The sequence below is a fragment of the Orycteropus afer genome, unplaced genomic scaffold (genome assembly GCF_000298275.1).
Source record: "Orycteropus afer afer isolate SDZICR_OR568_19922 unplaced genomic scaffold, OryAfe1.0 scaffold00038, whole genome shotgun sequence".
Classification (NCBI taxonomy): Eukaryota; Metazoa; Chordata; class Mammalia; order Tubulidentata; family Orycteropodidae; genus Orycteropus; species Orycteropus afer.
The window spans coordinates 795,273-813,967 of record NW_006921625.1 but is presented as its reverse complement, the minus strand read 5'-3'; the positions used below and the strand labels follow the sequence as shown (position 1 = coordinate 813,967).

The 18,695-nt window shown below is 60.5% G+C and overlaps 1 protein-coding gene across 1 annotated transcript in view; it reads right to left on the bottom strand.

Moving 5' to 3' along the window:
• Positions 1-10,372: 10,372 nt before the first annotated feature.
• The window catches only part of CFAP46 (cilia and flagella associated protein 46), a 110,433-nt gene continuing 102,110 nt past the window's right edge, over positions 10,373-18,695 (bottom strand). Inside the window, exons 47-56 of the mRNA XM_007936879.1 lie at positions 18,153-18,314; positions 15,838-15,899; positions 15,661-15,721; positions 15,465-15,500; positions 14,484-14,586; positions 13,087-13,199; positions 12,507-12,602; positions 12,053-12,301; positions 11,899-11,979; positions 10,373-10,533 (exon numbers count right to left, since the gene is read on the bottom strand). Coding sequence (XP_007935070.1) covers positions 10,373-10,533; positions 11,899-11,979; positions 12,053-12,301; positions 12,507-12,602; positions 13,087-13,199; positions 14,484-14,586; positions 15,465-15,500; positions 15,661-15,721; positions 15,838-15,899; positions 18,153-18,314 — 1,124 coding nt within the window. The remainder of the gene's footprint in view (positions 10,534-11,898; positions 11,980-12,052; positions 12,302-12,506; positions 12,603-13,086; positions 13,200-14,483; positions 14,587-15,464; positions 15,501-15,660; positions 15,722-15,837; positions 15,900-18,152; positions 18,315-18,695) is intronic.

Genomic DNA, 18,695 nt, shown 5'->3' with positions numbered 1-18,695 from the left:
GGTCGGGGCGGGACCCGATCCCCCGGCAGCTCTTGGCCCTTAAGCTGCTGAGCCTACCCGGGTTGGCTGCGTCCTGACTGTCCTCTGGGGCGAGCCAGGGTGGGGTGTGGGGCGCGGGGAGCGGAGCCTCCGCTCCCAGGAGGGACTGGGGTGTGCGTTGGCCTTCCGCAGAGTCCTGCGACCCCGGCTGCATGAGCCCTGAACCCTGTTTTCCGGCCCTGCGCCCCGGAGACCTGCCTTGGTCTGCGCCACCTGGCCACCCCGGGCTGAATCTGGGACGCACGGAGGCGGTGTCCACTGGCTGCAGCGCGCGCAACTCTCCAGATGTAAGTTGGGGTGAGTTGAGGGGCCAGGATTGCGGGGTGGGAGGTGCGGATGGCAGCGGGGTGAGTTCGGGGCGCTGGCGAGGTGCCAGGGTGAGTGGTGCTAGGAGGGAGCTCTTTTTCCATCCGTTTCGGGCCACAGGTCCCGCGGCCTCGGTCGCTGCCCACGCTCCGGACGCTGCGGGGTGCTCCCCAGTGTCTCAGGCCGCGCGACGTTAACTTGAGCTTCTTCCGGCCGGTGCCGCTACGGGTCCCTACCTGGCTCCATCCCGCCGCCCCGCCGCCCCGCCGCCTCCCTCGGGCGGAATCAGGGCTCTCGCTGCTTACCCGGGACCAGACGGCCCGCGGAGTCGCCTGCGGTCTCCCGGGATGGAAATTCGCGAATGCCACCTCCTGGCCTTCCAGGAAAAGTGCCACAGTTGAGGATGGCGACAGCGGGCAGACGGGATGCGACCCTGCATCCTGCTGTGCGCCCTAGCGCCCGGCGGTCCCGGGGCAGAACTGTGGAGGGCTGAGTCCCCAGCTCGCCCTGAGGAGGTGGCAAGCAAATGTACAAACAGGAAGCGGGTCAGCGCCAGGGGACTGAACAGGACCACGGTGGGCGGAGGCCGGTGAGGGACTGTCCCGGACGGGGGTCCCGGGGAAGCAGGCGGGGCTCAGCCCCCGGAAACCCCCAAATCTCCGTAGGAGCTGTGTCGGCTCGCGTGTCTCTGGTGCGTGCTCCGCGCTCGGGGGACCAGAACGCACCCCTTGGGCGGGGGTCCCTCCAGCACCCCTCACTCCCGGGCCTGCCCGCAGGCAGCCCTCGACCAAGGCCATGGTGTCACACCGCCTGAGACAGGACGAGGGGGCCACAAGGGGGTCCAGACAGAGGGCTGCTCAGGGCCTCGCTGCCGCGCCGTCGGGCCCTGGAGGTGCAGGGTAGAGATGGGGTTCCCAGGACCCTGCAGCCCGGAGGAGCCCCCGCCCCACTCCGAGCTGGAACGGAGGGTTGGGGGACAGAACGCCACTTGCGGCCGCCTCTGAAGAAGACACGAGGACGGTTCCGGAAGGGCCCAAAGAAGTTGGGGGCCGGTGCACGCGCCTGGCCTTTCCTGGGCTCCCACGTGACTTGGCCCTGCGGTCCTGCGCGCGGCCTCCCTCGGGCGCCCTCTCCTGACCGCCGGGCACAGAGCTGCCCGGGCCCTTAGGCCCTGCAGGGCAGCCTGGGCCCAGGAGGGCGGACCGAGCCAGTGGGTTAGGGTTACCCAAGATGGCCAGGGTGGGCAGAGGAATGTCAACCTTGCTTCCTTGCAGGGGCAGCCTGAAGGAGCATCCGGGCCGAGGGGAGGGGCTTCTCCTCGTGTGCCGGTCACCCATGGGTTCTTGGCAGACCCTCTGGTCTCCCCCACAAGAGCCGTGTTCTCCCACTTCAGTGGGGTCCACTGTGGTGACTCCGCCATGGCACTTGGACCTTCATGGTGGCCCTAGTGCAAGGGAGGGGAGCAGTGGGGGGGAGGGTGCGGCTGGGTGCTTCAGTCCCCCTTGGGAGTTAAACGCCCCCCCACAGAGATGCTTCCCAAGCCCTTGCCTGCTCCACGTGTGCTGTGGACCCCTCATTGATCTGTCCCTCCTCCCACACTCACATCGTGCACCGAGCCCACCACGTGCCCACACTGCCCAGGGTCGGGGTGAGTGAATGAAGTCTTGGGAGCACGAGAATCAGGTTTGGTGGGTCTGGTGGAGGCTAGAGACTTCCAGAAGCTGCCCCCCAACCCCCTGCTCACTTCCCATCTGGGGGGGCCTTTTGTAGTGGACCACCTCAAGAGAGGCTGAGCTGGTGGAGGGCTCTCCCACCCCCTTCAACACCAGCAAGTGGGACCAGCACTCGGGCTGCGGCAGGCAGGGGTGGGGGGGAAGGCAGAGGGAGTGGGGGAGGGGCACTCTGGGACTGCAGGGCCCACCGCCCCGAAGGCCTGCCCAGCCCAGGACGGGTTTGTCCTTGGTGCAGGACACAGGAGTGTGTTACAGCTGAGACCCTCTTGGGGCGCTCCTCTGAGCTCTGACACCTGCCGCCCAAGGACTAATTGAGTGCAGCAGGTTTGTGATGGGTGCCAGCTCAGCCATCTTCACTGTGATTCCAGGGTGGGCTCGGACCAGCAGTGGTCACTGGGTGGCTCTGGAGGCCTCCCGCTACATGCTGGCCAGGCTCCGTGTGTGGACTTCCTGGGAGGCGTGGCTGCCGGTCTCAGGTCCAGCCCTGGAGCCAGCAGCCCCACCTGTCCACGGAGGAGGGAGGTGGCCTGTGACGTCAGCTGCGTCCCTGCGTGAGGCTGCTCCACACCCTCTCCAACTTGCCGCATGTTTGTGTCTTCTTTGTGCTGTTTATTCCTGGCAACCCACGTGGTCCCGCCATGACCCCCCTGTGCCCCACACATGCCCTGCCTGGCCTGAGTCTTCCAGCTGAGGTGTCCACCCTGGAACAGCGGGGCAGCAGCCGGGGTCGCATTTACAGCATGACCTCACATGACTCCCGCAGGTGACAGGTGATAGAAACCAGGTCCCCAGCAGGTGACAGCTGAGGGGGTTCAGAGCTGGTGTTTTCGTTTGTCTGCACCAAGGTGAGGGGGCCAGATTCCCAAGGACTGAGTGTCTAACTCAGAGCCTCCCAGGAAGTTGAAGGGAGCCGGAAGAAGCCTGGCCTCCCTGGGGGCTTTGAGAGAGGGTGCAACAGTAGGTTAGCTAGCCCCCAGCTCTGTGTGGCTGGAGCTCTGGCGTGGAGCAGAGGGAGTGAAGACTTAGACCGTCACCAAGCAGCCTGTCCATCCTGGGCTCCTGCAGCATTGGCCAGGGGCCATGCCAGCTGCCTGGCCCTCACTGTGGGGAAACAGTGACTTCTGGCCCTTCCTAGCCCCATTTCAGGCAGTTCTGCCAGGTACACTTACTGGTACGGCTTCCTGGCTGCTGCTGCTAGAGGTGAGCTTGGCACCTGCCCCCTTAAGCCAGTGGAAACTGAGAAGGGCATGTGGTGGCCGGAGGGACCTGTAACGTGTTTGGAGCATAAAGTCTACACTGTGAACAGACTCTGACAACAAAAAGGAAAATGACCCTTTTGTGGCAGAAGCAAATGATGGTTCACTTGTACAAAGGACTAGAAATGGATGCAAAGCCCAACCCGCCAACCCACGGAAGGCAAAGCACAGTGCACGTGGATGAGTGTGTGCAGAGGAGCAACTCCAGGGGCCGAAAATACCTGGACGATGCCCACTTGGGGTGAGAAGGTGAGTCCAGGGACACGCGAGATGCTGTGTGTACCTGACACGTCTTCACATTCATAACTGGAGTCCGGGGGGCCTCTCACACCCTGCCTTTCAAATCCAACTCGTAGGGACCCCTCGTTGGGTTTCCAAGGCAGTATCTCTACAGAAGTCAATTCCCCAGTCTTCCTTCCAAGGAGAGGCTGGTGGATTTGAACCGCCAGCCTCCTGGTTAGCAGTCAAATGCCTTAGGCACTACGCCACCAGAGCTCCTAATCTGGCCATAGTTACTACCATAAAAAACACCCACAGCTTTTGACGAGGCGAAAGGGATCTGTCTTAACAGAAGCAAAGCCATCACTGGGTAAGGCTGGGGATTTATAAGCTGGGGCAGCGTTTCCAATCGAACACTGTAAATACCGCCGTAGGTGCCGTCCAGTCAGCTCTGACTCACAGCAACCCTACGTATGACAGAAGCACGGTACGACAAACTGGCAGGCGAGTGACGGGGCACTGCAGGTACGGACCGCGTTTGTGGGGGCCCTGGCAGCACAACGGTGGGGTGCTCGGCCGCTCACTGAAAGGCCAGCATTGTCTCCACCAGCAGCTCCGCGGGAGAGAGATGGAGGCGGGCGGCTGCCGTGAAGATGTGGACAGTTCCGCTCTGGGTCACCTAAGTGCAGATTGACGTGGTGGTACCCGGCAACAGCAACACCTTCCAACCCACCAGCAGCTCCGCGGGAGAAAGGTGAGGAAGTGGGTGCCCGTAAGATCCACAGCGCTGGAAACACTGTCCTGTCAGGCCACTCGGGGTTGGAAGCGGCTCGGCGACACATGCACCAGCAGTAAGTTCTTGTGATTCCAGAGGGAAACAAGGAGGAAGCAGGGAGACGCCTCCCTCCCAACCCTGCCCCCATCTTCCAGTGCCCCCCAGGCAGACACAGATCTTAGGGTTCAGTGCCACCCACCCCTGCCCCCAGCGCAGCCCTGGGTTCTCACAGAGATACAAGCACATAGACCCCCTCCCACAGCCGTGGAGTCGACTCACGGCACCCCTAGAGGGACTGCTCCATAGGGTCCCCAAGGGTGTGATCTTTATTGTCCCCAGTGGGTTCTGGTCACAATGCTCCCAGAGGACACAGTGGAACTGCCCCACAGCCGTCACTTTTTCTGGAGCAGACAGCCTTGCCTTTCTCCCTCGGAGCACCTGGTGGGTTTGAACCGCTGACCCTTGGTTAACGGCCCAGCACTTTAACCACTGTTTCACCAGAGCTCCTTCAAAGGGGGTGAGGACCAGAGATCAGGACCCATTCCAAAGCCCTGATGATGAAAATCAAGGCTGCGTGGGTGCACAGGGACAGAGGCATGCACAGCGTTTCAGAAAGGACTCCCGGACGCCTGGAGCCTTGGAGGAATGGAGCTACAGGAGTGAGGGGGCAGTGCTGCCGGCCAGACGGGCTTGGGGTGTGGAGAACGAGGCTGCTGCCTCTCACAGCGGCCCTGCCATGGGGGACCACTCGGAGCTCGCCCATCTGCTGACGTCCCGGCGGCCACATCTGTCGAAATTGGGGCTGGGACAGCTGGTCTTCGGACAGGGCAGTCATGCCCCCAGCGGAAGGCAGGTCTACGACCGAGGGGACCTGCGTCTTTGGGGTGCCCTCTGGCAGCTTCAGTCAGCGATCCTGGCCCTGGGAGGGGCACCGGGGCTCTGGGCACAGTGTCTGCGGGTGTGCGCTGACCTGAGGCTGTGTGGGAGCACTGTGGCCTGGACTCACAGGGCCTGGTTTGGGGGTGCACCAGGTGAGCAGGGGTGACTGCTTCATTAGGGGTGGGTCTCCAGCTCCCGCAGAGGGCAGGGACGAAGGCCTGGGCTCCCCAGGAAGAGACCCTCAGAGGAGATATGGGCCCAGGCCCAGTGCTTTGGGGTGTCTGTGAGCTAGAGGGTCGCTCCAGAGGTGTTCTGGGGTGAGCCACCCCCACTTCCCTCGAGTGCCTGCCCCCCCCAGGGATGGCACAGAGCGGGTGCCTGGAACCCAGAGTGGGGGCGCCGACCCCAGGGCACAGGCAGGGGCCGCTCTCCCACCTTATCTTAGAGGCGCTCCTGCTTCTTGTCTTGGAATTAAGATCTCTGATGACGCATCGGCAATCGCCCCCGGAACGCGTTCCGTCAGCTCCGTCCCAGCCATTAGCGGCTGTGGCGGGCATTAATGCAGCCGCTGCTGGGTCTCCGTGAATTGTGATGAAAACGTCAATTAGACGGTGTTGGCTGTGCTGCCCGGCATGGTGCAGCAGTGAGGGGGCAGTGTCCCCTGAGTCACCCTGACAGGGCAGCCACGTGCCTGCTGTGGTAAAGCCCTGGCCCCAGCCCCAGCCAGTGCCGAGCTCTGGAAAGCTAGGGTAGCGTGAGTGGGGCAGCCCCAGAGCCTGGCTGGAGGCCAGGTGGGTGGGCCCAGAGGCCGCGCCTGCTGTGCCACAGGCCGCCTCTGGGCAACACTCTGAGAGGCCAGGGTCTCAGATGCTCCCGACTGCTAACCCAAAGGTGGGAGGTGCAAGTCCACCAGACGCTCCTCGGAAGAAAAGCCTGATTTTTACATTTTTCCCAAACATCGGCCTCTGAGACCCCCGTGGCGCCCAGCTCTGCTCTGACACTGGGGTGCTGTGTGTTGGGCCGGCTGAGGGCGGTGGGTTCGGTCTGAGCAGCAGGGAGGGGTCCCCAGAAGAAGGGGCTCCATGTGAGCTGGCCCAGCACCCCCAGGCCCAGGTTTGGGGCTCCCTGCTTCCTGCTGCCCCGTGGGCACCTCTCTGGGCCGCCAGTCCTGCGGGACCGTGGCCTGAGGCCCAAGCCTGGGTGGGAGCTGCCAGGAGCTCTGCCAGATACCCCCTTCCCAGGAACGTGGGCCTCTGGTTTTTTCTTTAAGGGCGAACACGTCCTGAAAATGGATTTCTCTGCTGCAAATGGGATAATGACATGGGCTGTTTCTATCTTCATCATCGCCCTAATAGAACGAGGGACGCTGGGGTTGCGGTGGCGTGCAGTCACACTGTCCTAACGCGGGCGACTGCTAATTGAATACCCGTGGCCCGTCTCGGAGCTAATTGAATACCCGTGGCCCGTCTTGGAGCTGTGCTGTATGTCAGAGATTCAGGATAATGATGGCATTCAATCATTTTTATAAGATGCAGACTCGCCGTCCTCCCGGGGAGGCTCATTAAGGAAAACAATTGCTCACAGCAACTGAAAATAGAGTTTTAATTATTTAACACAGAAATTAAACTGTTGGAGACCAGTCGGATGAGGCAGCATGTGCACGTGGCCACAAACGCTTCCATTTTATTAACCCGCCTGATTTCTTAACCCTCAATCAGGCTGGAGGGTCTGTGTTGGCTGCGACAGTGACTTAGCACCTGGGGGGTGGCGGGGGGGAAGGTGGCTGAGCAGGCTTGGCCCCACCGAAGCCCTGGAAGCTTCCGGTGGAATTCTAGGGAGAGCGGCCTAGCCCACCATGTCGGGGCCAGGGTGCAAGCAGGCAGGACCCAGGCAGTCGGGTGCCACTGTTCCACAGGGACATCATGGCAGCCAGGCCAGGTGGGGAGGCTGGGGGTGGGGAGAAGGAGCTGAGCAGGGGCCCGGCCTGCTTTAGGGACCCTGCTGGGCCCACATGTGCTGTCTCTGAGGACGGAGTGAGGAACGGGGGCGCGGGGGGCCTTCCCTGGGCCACCAGCCCTCTGAAGGAGGAGTGGCCATGACCCACAGTGAGAGACGTCAGCCCTGGATCCTGAGTAGGGGGCGGCTGAGTGGGCCCTGACTGGGGGAGCAGGTGACCAGCTCCAGGCCAGGCTCCCCTCTGGGAGGGCCCTCAGGGAAGTAGGCTAGTGGAGGAAGGGTGGAGCCTAGCCCAGAAGGGGACTGTTTGGCCCAGAAGGCTCTAAGCCCGAGTGGGGACCTGTGCCCGTGAGGAGGGCCCTGCTGCCAGCAGGCGCTTGTGGGGGCCGGGGGAACTGAGTGTCCTCTGTCCTGTGATCTTGTGTTTTCCAGACTGCCCACCACCAAGCACAGTTTGAAGCCTTTTCCTCGCGAGGACGCATGTATAACCTGACAGGGCTGCCTTGCCATTTTCACGTGGGCACGTCAGTGGCCCTGTGCCCCCGTCAGGTCGAGTAGCAGTCCCCAGGGCCCTGGCTGAGCCTTGGCTTTTAAAATGTCAAAATCACTATTTTCATGCCAAGCAAAGCAAACTGACAGTTTCAAAATGTCTGCGTCGGAGGCAGGGCGGGGGTCGGGAAGGCGCCCCTCTGTACACGGGTGTGAGCGGGGGATCCTGCGTGGCTGGCCACAGGCCCGGGCCCCGCCCCGGAGCAGGCCGGACCACAATCCTGCCTCCACCCGCGTCTACTCGGTGATGTCTCCTGACAGAGGGCACAGAGGCTGGGACGCCCGCCCGCACGCCCAGGTCACCTGACCCAGGCTGGGGAAGCGGGCATGTCCGGGAGGGGTCCAGGCCCTCTGCGCCAGGCAGCCCGGTCCTTTCTGTGCCCCTGGGACCTGGGCCAGTTGTCCTCACCCGGGAGCAGCTCACGGCTCGAATTACGTTTTGTGTCCTATTACCGATAAATCCTGAGTGATCCTTCTCGTCCTTACAGTTTTTAGGGTTACATAAATTTCACGGGAGCAGTGTCCCTGCTTGAATATATGACAGAATGCCACTCCTGTTATGGAAGCTAATTGAGAAAGTGATCCGTCACGTTGCTGGGACATAACTCACAAAGTTATCCTAACGCCTGCGACGCGCCCCGCGGTGCTCAGCGCCCCATATTTCTCGCAAGTGGACACCGCAGGAGGTAAAGGATGGGCCGCGGTGGCGATGAAATATCTCCAGAAGCTTTTATTCTTGTTGTCTGGGTGGGTGCCAGCGTCTCCCCAGAAGAAAGCCCATATTTCCCGCGCCGCGCGGCCAGGATTTATGCCCTCCTCATTAGGCGGCTCCTTCCTTCCTTTCATTTTTAAACCGGAGCAACTTAAGTATACATTTGAAAAAGAAACACATTCACACAGAACAGCAGGGAGCCATGATCTTTAATTATCCAGGCTGTGCCTTAAAACAATACATTGAGGTAATTACAGATCACAGGACGGAGTGTAGTGATTCTGGTCAGCCTTCCGGAAGGCAGGAACAAAGGCCACCGGGCCAGCACCACCTTCAGAGGTTGCTGTCTGCGTCCTTGGTTGTGGCTAGTGTCAGTCCGACTCACTGAGGGGCTCCCTTGCTTTTGCTGACCCTCGACTTTACCAAACGCCATGTCCTTGGCGGGGACTGAGGCCGAGTGTGGGTGGGTGCGTGTGGAAACCAGACGCTGGTGACATGCCCAGCACCACCTGTGTGTCAGGGGGCTCTGTGCAGTGCACCCCTCCCCCCCGTGCACAGCTGGTGGACCACCGCAGCCAACACCAGGCTGGCGTGCCCCCAGGAATGACTCCTGGTCATGTCTCCCCAAGAGATGCAGACTTCTGTCTGCACTGAAACCAAACACCCAGCTGTCCACAGACTCTGACCGCCCTGGGGCTGCACGTCCCAGGTCGCAGCTAATGACCATCCCAGGGTGGCAGTCCCAGGCCTCAGCCGCTGACTGTCCTGGGTGCAGGTCCTGGGCCATGTGGTGGCTGCAAGCTTAGTTTTTTCTGAGAAACAGCCAAGTGTGACCCGAGTGCTGGGCAGCTCATGGCGCCAGAGCAGAGCCTGGGGACCAGCTTCCCTGCTGCCCCGCCTGCACGTATGGTCTTTATTTCAGCCTGTCTGCGAGGTGTGACTGTCTCAGTTCCGTAAGACTGCTGGACCCAGCAGGTCTCAGCACGGACCCACACGCAGCTGAGACAGTGGTCTGGGGTATGAGGTCGGGACACCTTCCACCTCTGCCCCCACACGTGTGATACTAACGCGTCCTTGTTTCAGTACCCCACTGGGTCAGTCCTGGGTCCCCCACCCAGCGTGGGCAGAGCAGGCCCTGTGCGCCCCTGGGGAAATCCATAGACCTGGAGTGGAGGTGGGCTGGGGCTGGGTAAACCTGGAAAAGCCCGCTGAGAGGTGGCCTCTCTCGTGGCTTGTCAGGGGCAGTGACCACAGGCGATGACAGAACTTAACCCTGGGGCCTCTCTCAGTCAGGGATGGCCCTTTTCTTTGTCCTTGTGGGTCTGCTCTGTCCTTTCTGCACCCTGGGGGTCAGCCTCAAGGCCACACTGTTTTCTGTCCCCAGAAGGAGGCGCTGAGATCCTAGCCTCCTCCCGCAGCCTCCGCCACACGGTGAGGGCAGAGGGAAGCTAAGGGAAGGGCAGGTGACCGCCAGGACACAGGAATGTGGGGCTCAGAGAGCTGGCATGTGCAGTGGAGGCCAGGTCAGGGGGACGTGGTTGGGGGAACGTGCAGTGCCCAGCAGGGGGCAGGGGGGAACGCCGGCCTGCTGGGGGCTCCAGGCCTTCCAGGCGGAGAGTGGGAGGTGCCACAGACACTCTGGTTTGCTTGCTTGTTTATTAAAACCCTTCAACCAAAAGCCAACGTCCCACCATTCCTGGTTCTTTCTGAACAGAGGCAGCACCTCCCAGCCTGAGGGGCCCCTTGACCTCAGGAGGAGGTGTGTGGGAGCCTTTTAGAGATGGGGACCCACACCTCTCCGAGTGTTTCCCGTTTCTCCCCACCCTGGGCAGCAGGCAGGCTGAGTCCCTGCTGCCCCCAGAGAACTAGTGCTCACCCCACAAGGGAGGCCTGAGATTGACAAGGGCCGTGGAGGTGGGACAAAGGGAGGGGCAGGGCCCAAGGGCTGTCACCCGATGACTTGGTGGGGCAACCCATACAGCACCAAGTTGAGGGCGGCGGGGAGCCACTCTGGCCTGCGCAGCTGGGACCAGAGGGACGCCAGCAAGTCCTTGGAGGTCCCAGCGGATTCATCCGTAGAGAGCCCAGCAGCTGTTGGCATGACGTTCACTGGGGCAGAGGAAGGCCATCTCACTCCTCATCCCCCACCCTCTGCAGACCACAGCCATTAGCCTCAAGGGGTCTGTGACCCGAGGCGCCGGGCCCTTCCTTTTAACACCTGCTGCTGAAGTGTGTTACGATGGGGACAGAACCTGCAGTCCACACTAAATGACAGTGAGGCCGGCTGCGGCCATCTAACTCTTCTGTGCCATCTAACTCTTCTGCGTCATCGCGAGGCCACGTGCTGCTCCTCCCCCAGCCAAGGCTGGGGGCACATCTGTGTCTGCGGTGTGGGCTCAGGAAGGACTGCAGGGCCTGCTCCCCTCCCACCATCTTCCAGGTACACAGTCTCTCATTAGTTCATTCACTCGTTCATTCACTCCCTCACCCACTCATTCATTCATTCACACAATCCCTCACCCACTTATTCGTTCATTCATTCACATACTCCCTCATTCATTCATTCACACTCCCTCATTCACTCACTCCCTCACCCACTCATTCATTCACACATTCTATCACCCCCTCGTTCATTCATCATTCATTCACTCACTCCCTCACCCACTCATTCATTCACACATTCCATCACCCCCTCGTTCATTCATTATTCATTCACACACTCTCCCACCCATTCATTCATTCATTCATACACACTCATTCCCTGATATATTCCTTCATTCACTCCCTCACTCACTGGGCATGCTGCTCAACTAGGAGTTTGTTTTCTGGTGGGGTTCTGGGGGATGTGGTCCAAGCTCACATGTCACTTAACTTTTCGATGTTTCCCAGAATGGGCTCCTGGGACCCAACCCTGTGCGGCCTCCTGGCCCTATGCAGGCCCCTGGCCCTATGCTACCCCCGGCCCTATGCTACCCCCCGGCCCTGTGTGGCCCCCTGGCCCTGTGTGGCCCCCCCGGCCCTGTGTGGCCCCCGGCTCTGTGTGGCCCCCGGCTCTGTGTGGCCCCCCGGCCCTGTGTGGCCCCCCCGGCCCTGTGTGGCCCCCCGACCCTATGCTACCCCCCGGCCCTGTGTGGCCCCCGGCCCTGTGCGGCCCCCGGCCCCGTGTGATCGTCCTGGCTCTGGCGGCCTGAGCTGTGTAAGGAGAGCTGGTCAGTGCCATGAGCACTGAGTCCTCTCAGCTGCTGGTGCGGCTCCAGGGTGGCCCTCCTTCCAGAAGGCTGAGCATGTCTCTGCCCCATCAGTGGACACCCCCGGGGTACAGGTGTCTGTGGCCCCAGGACGAGGACCCCTCTGGCTATGAGCCAAGGCCTCAGAATCTCTGTATGCCTCACTGGAGAAGGAGGCCCATCTCACAGGGACAGTCACGGGCTGGGGTGGGGGTGTGTGGTGACAGTGGGGCATACGTAACCTCACCTTGGCTGGCTACCTCACTGCCACCTATCTTCTGGATAAGACGGACAGTCTTCCCCGTTGGCCTCCCTACTGCCAGCAGATCTAGGGGGAGAGACCTCTCAGCTGGGTCCCAGGGAGGTGGCCCGGCCCCGCCATCTACCTGGCTGGCACTCACTCTCCCACAGGATGCTGGCCCGCACGGCATTAGCCTGCAGCGTCGTGGGCCACTGGTTCTGCAGAACACTCCTGACACCCACCAGGCTCAGGAGCACCGCTGTCTCGACGGGCCTCTCCAGGGAAAGCTGGAGGACGCTACGGGCACAGGACAGGTGGGCCCGGCCTTGAGGCACCAATGGTGAGCACACAGGCTCCCACAGTGCCACACGAGCGGCCATGGTGTCTCGGGAGCCCCTCCAGCCACAGGCTGCATCAGGCAAGGGTCCTGTGAGGTCGTGAGTGGGCCCAGCGTGGGGCTCAGAAGCCAGCGACCTCGCCCCTCTCTGTACTGGGCCCCAGCTTGCCAGTAACCTCACCCTAGGATCATAGGATGTGTGGAGGCCACAGGCATCCTTGAGCCTGGCCCTCCTGTCTCGGGGGCCCTTCCCATGCCGCACAGGGACCCAGCTCACCCAGTGGGGCCCACCTCTTGTTCTCTGCCAGCTCAGATTGCCGCCTTGTGCTTTCAAAGGAGTGTGCCGAGTCCAGCAGAACCATCACCTGGCACTCTGTACATGGAGGGCAGCTCTGTGTGGGTGTGTGTGATGGGACCTGGCAGAGCCCACACAGCCACCCACCACGGCCAGGGCTCCCCTCACGCCTGGGAGGCCAGGGGCACCCACAGCACAAGGTGACTTCTGAGCCCCACTAGGGCCCATGCCTCTGCAGGGTGACCAGCGCCTGGGTTTGCTGGGACTGAGGGCTTCTGGGGTGTGGGATTGGGGGGATGCCCTGGCCGTGCTGGCCCAGCACATGGCAAGCCCATCGAACAGGTAGGGATGCAAACTAGTTCAGCAGCACCCCGGGTTAGAGGGGCTGCCACAGCTCATGGGGGGGGGACCAGGCCTGGGCCCCCAGGGTGACCCTCCCCTCCGACCCCTGACCTGGCTCAGGCCTGGTGGAGGAAGAAGTCCACCTGCGGAGGGGACAGAGGTGGAGAGGGGCTGCTGGGGGTCCCCGGGTGGTTCATCTGCACCCGCAGGGTCCTCTTACCCTGCAAGTCCATGGCGGCCAGCCTCTCCACTAAGATGTGTGACAGGAAGCTCTCCATCCCGTAGAAGAAAAAGCCCTGGCAACTGCTGAGGACCTGCTCCCAGTCTGCCTGGCTGTGAGGGGCGCAGAGGGCGGTCAGGGGCACCTTTCATCTGGGCACCAGAGGGAGCCGTGCCACAGAGGGCACAGACACGTCCAGTGGGTGACACCCTGAGCCAAGCCGTCCTGGCAGAACCCGCTCTGGGAGTGCGCTCCGGGCAGGGAAGGACTGTGACGCCCACCCCCATCCCACTGCTCTGGGAGACGCCCCTGCAGTAGGCACCCACTGTGTGGAGGTGGGGGGGTGCCTCAGGCTGTGACCAACACCATCTCAGTGCCAGCGGCAGTTGTTGGAACGTCCAGGGCCAAGCACAAGAGCCGCTGACCAGCACTGTACACCCCACCTGGCACCCATCTCAGCGGGCCACTGTGCACCCACAGGGAGGCAGGGGCCCTGCGACCTTCCTTACTGCTCGGGCCTCGGCCACCTAGGCCCTGTGGGCCGGACAGAGGAGGGTCCCCTGCAGCCTGACTGGGGGGCGCGTTGGGGAGGCCATGGATGGAGCAGCAGGGGGGGGTACGCATGAGCCCCCGGGGGGTGACGTCACAAGACCGGCTGTGGCCAGAGGAGTGAGCAGAGGTAGGACCAGGCCTGGGGAGACCAAAGGGCTGCTCAGGGGGCAAGGGGAGGGCGGGTGAGCAAGGTGGTGGCGAAGGGGGAATCAGGGTGGGGAAGGGAACTGAGGGCTGGCTTCAGAAAGGGCTGAGGGAGCAGGAGGGGGAGCCTGTGGAGGGTCGGGTGGCCATGAGTCAAGGGACCAGAGGCAGAGCTGTGGGTGAGGGCCTGGGTAGCTGAGGGTACATGGCTGGATGGACTCAGGCCAAGGTTTGGGGTTCAGAGACTTCCGGGAGTCCCTGGAACATGGGGCCCAGGACCCTATAGAGGCCTGAGACCACGCAGGATGGCGGAACCCTGGAGTGGCCCTGACCCTGATGCTTGACTTGCAGGGGACCAGGGAAGGGGGCAGAGGGCCCAAGGAGAGGACAAGGAGGAGGCCGGGAGAAGGAGCATGGCAGGTGGGGGGTGCTGGGGGATGGCTGAGAGGGGATAGGGAACGGGGAGGAGTGAGTGGGAGAGAGGAGTTGGGGGGGCAGATGGGGAAGGGGTGTATGGACGAAGGGTGTGTACGTAGAGGGGGGCAGGGGAAGGGGCACGGAAGGGTGCAGGGAGGCAGGGCCTCTGGACAGTCCCCTGGCAGGAGGCATGTCTACTTGGAGGGGTCAGAGAGCCCCCTGCCCCCGTGAGTGTGTCCTAATCTATGACATCAGACTGCGTCCTGGGAACACAGATCCCAAACCTCGGAAAGTACTTATTTCCAAGATGTCCGACCCATCGGGCAGTGAACGAGTCTCGGAATCTCTCCAGAATTTCCCGGGTCACGAAGACGGGAGTCAGCGTTTCTGCAAGGAGACCTGAAAGTGACAGGGTCCACTGCCCGCAGCACACGTGGCACTGAGACAGGCTTGGGGTGGGGGTGTAGGGGCATGTGTGTGCGGGCCGGGCATGTGCTGAGCATGCACGGCTGGAACGTGTGCAGGATGGGCGTGTTTGACAAGCATGTGTGGGTCAGGCATGTGTGGGCTGGGTGTGCATGGGTTGGGAGAGCATATTGGAGGTGGCGTGTGACCACAGTCACTTCCCCTGTACATCTGTCCTGAAGACTCTGGTCTCCGCCCTCAGGGCCACGGCACACATGTAGGAATGCCAGTGCCCCTCCCTCTCTTCTGTGATTTGCAAACTGACTCAACTGAAGGAGCTAATGGGAAGGAGTCATGCAGACTCTGGGGCCCAGGAGGGGCCCAGATGCTGACTCGGGCTCAAGGTCACAGACAGAGGTTGTGTCTGACATGACAATCAGGGTGAGGGGGGGCCTTGGGCACACATGGCCATGGTGAGCAGGTGGCCGTGGTAGCACCAACGTGTGGGCGAGGTCCAGCACCAAGGCCCACCCTCACACAGGGGAAGTGAAGTGGAGGGGTGACCCAAGGTGACAGAGCCCCCCTAGTGGTGTGAGGGGTGATACAAGATGACAGAGTCCCCCCGGTAGTATGAGGGGTGACAGAGCCCCCCCCAGTGGTGTGAGGGGTGACAGGAGGTGATGGAGCCCCCCCCAGTGGTTTGAGGGGTGACAGGAGGTGACAGAGCCCCCCAGTGGTATGAGGGGTGATACAAGGTGACAGAGACCCCCAGTAGTATGGGGGGTGACAGAGCCCCCCCAGTGGTGTGAGGGGTGACACCCCCCCCAGTGGGGTGTGGCTGCCTTGTCCTTAGGCCTCACCAATGCTCTGAGCCTCCTCATAGGGGTCCACAACGACTGGGGTCTCAGTCAAGAAGAACAGGGCGGCAGAGGGAGTGCAATGACATCAGGGGTGTGAGGGCATCAGGGGTGTGAGGGTGTCGGGGTGCAGCAGAGGCACAAGGGTGTCGGGGATGCCAGGACGTTGAGGCACCAGGCCACAGGCCAGAAAGGATACACTTGAAGTTGTCGGAGTCGACCACAATGCAGTCCGGGGGCAGGACGCGGAGCGCAGTTCCCTAAGCCACACAGGAGTGTTGGAGATGGCCCTCAGCCAGCTGGGCCAGAACCCTGCACAGGAGCTGCATGCTGGTCCGCACGGGTCTCGAGCCCCTGGAACCCTCTTGTGACCCACCTTCCTGCCCCTCTTTGGGGGACTCTTCTTCTTAGGCTCTTTGCCTTTGCCTTCCTTCCCTTCTGTAAAGATGGACAAAGAGTGGGGGAAACAGGAGATGGGGGAACAGGAAATGGGGGGAATGGGACATAGGAATAACAGGAAGTGGGGGATGGGAAGTAGAGCAACAGGAAGTGGGAGGGAATGGGAAGTGGGGGAATAGGAAGTAGGGATAACAGGAAGTTGGAGGAACTGGAAGTGGGGGAATGGGAAGTAGGAATAACAGGAAGTGGGGAGAATGGGAAGTGGGGAACAGGAAGTAGGGATAACAGGAAGTGGGGAAGTGGGAGAAATGGGAAGTGTGAGGGAATGGGAAGTGAAGGGAACAGGAAGTAGGGATAATAGGAAGTGGGGGACAGGGAGCAGGAGGGAATGGGAAGTGGGAGAATGGGAAGTGGGGGAAACAGGAAATAGGGAACAGGAAGTAGGGATAACAGGAAGGGGAAATGGGAAGTGGGGGAATGGGAAGTGGGAGGAATGGGAAGTGGGAGGGAATGGGAAGTGATGGGAACAGGAAGTAGGGATAATAGGAAGTGGGGGAACAGGAAGTGAGGGGAACAGGAAGTGGGGAGCAGGAAGTAGGGATAACAGGAAGTGCAGAAATGGGAAGTGGGGAGATGGGAAGTGGGAGGATTTGGAAGTGGGAAGGAATGGGAAGTGAGGGGAACAGGAAATAGGGATAATAGGGAGTGGGGGGATGGGAAGTGGGGGGAACAGGCCACTCCACGTCTTCGTGTAGCTGAAACAGCAATAGTGTCCCACATGAAAAGGGTGACAGGGCTTGGAAAGGTGCATCCAGGAGACCTCATGGCGGAAGCTCCAGGTCCACCTGACTGGCCGTTCCCACACGATGCAGGACGCTTGCCAGTTTAATCTGAGTCTTCGTATCTCCTGGGGCTGCACCTATCATTCTTGTCTCTCCCTCTTGAATGCATGGGATATGGTTAGGACAAGTGTTTTTATATCCTCGTCCACAAATTCCATCATCTGTATAATTTCTGGTGGCTTTTTCCTCATTACAGGTGGTGGCTTCCTGCTTCTTTGCATGCCTGGTAAGTTTCAACTGAGTGTCAGACACTGTGACTTTCACCTTGCTGGGATACTGCCTAAGTCATTTGACTGCTAACCAGAAAGCTGGCGGTTCAAACCCACCAGCCACTCCTCGAATGGAAGACTGGGCAATCTATTTCGTTAGAGATACTGCCTCAGAAACCCAAGGAGGGTCACTATGAGTCAGAACTGACTCGACAGCTGTGAGCTTGGTTGGTTTGGTCTTGGGCACTGGATACCTTTCATTCCTATAAATGTTCTTGAGTTTTGTTCTCAGATGCAGCTAAGCTTGGAAACAGTCTGACCCTTTGAAGGGTTGCCGCTGAGCTCTGTGGTGGGGCTGCAGTCACACCACCCAATGCCCATGAATGAGGCTGGCTGGTGGGGACGTGGCTCTTCCAGCCCCACGTGAGTCCAAGGGCCACTCCTTCTGCTCCTGCTGGTGGTTCTTCCCAGACCTGGGAAGTTTCCTCTCACACATGCATGGATCAGTACTTGGCCCAAGATGGGGTTCCCCTGCAGATCTCTGGGTCCTCTCTCGGCACAACCCTCTGCTGTCTGACATGCAGCCCTGCCATCATGGGTTGCCTGGTTTCCCTGACTCCCAGCTGTGCCTCTTCACTGAGGGAGGCCACCAGCTCTCCTGGTTTCCTCCCCTGCCTGCAGCCTCAATGGAGCTCCCTCATTTGTTCTTCTTGGGGACGACTATCTGGTGTCCAGTTCTGAAAGGTGTCCTTTCATGTTCTTTGTCTGTTTTCTAGTTGTTTCAGCTGGAAGGATAAACCTCATCCCTGTCACTCCATCTTGGATGGAACCAGCAGTCCATCCATTTATTTTTAATTCTAGTCCTTTTTATTGAGGTGCAACATCATGAGAAAATTACACCTATTGTGGGTGTGTGGTATGTTGTGGGTGTGTGGCATGTCCTAAGTGTGTAGTGGTGGGAGTTCTCACAGACTGGGCCCCCCTGTCACCAGCACCCAGTGGCAGAACCTGAGTGGCCCTTGCATCTCCAGGCCTAAACCAGAGGACAAAAATAGCTATGTCTGTTACGATTGAGTTGTGGCCCCTGTGAGGGGACAAGGGCCTCAAATGCCCTTCACAGAGCAGCTGTGCCGATGTATGTGAGGGCCTGGGAGACGCTGCTGCATCTGAGCATCAGTTTTTGGCAGGAGTTGGTATCATTTGCACAGATGCAAGTAACTGTGGCCAAGGCCAGTTCTCACCTGTGTCCTCCCTGCGGACACGGTTCATCAGCATCTGGAGAGAAAAGTCTCGGGACACAGAGGACACCGACCCCTCCTCAAAAACCGAGAGGCCCTCCAGTGGTAGCTCCAGGAGGTGGAGGTCCGCGATCAGGATGACGTGGTCTGCAGCCTCCAGCAGAGCTGCCAACAGGAAGTGATACTGGCTGACATGATGGCTAGGTGTTGTGCATCTGAATCTGCATGAACACACACATGCACATACACACAAATGCCACACACACATACATGCACACACATGCCACAAACACACACACACGCACACATGCGCATATGCACATACACATGTGCACACCACAGAAATACATGCACGCACGCACACACATGCACCACCTACACACATGCACACACACATGCCACCTAAATAAACCACAGAATGCACACTCCACAGACATACACACATGCATACATGCATGCCACCTACATACACCACATAGACACATGCACTCACATATGCCATCTACATACACCAGAAATACACACACGTGCCACAGATGTACACAC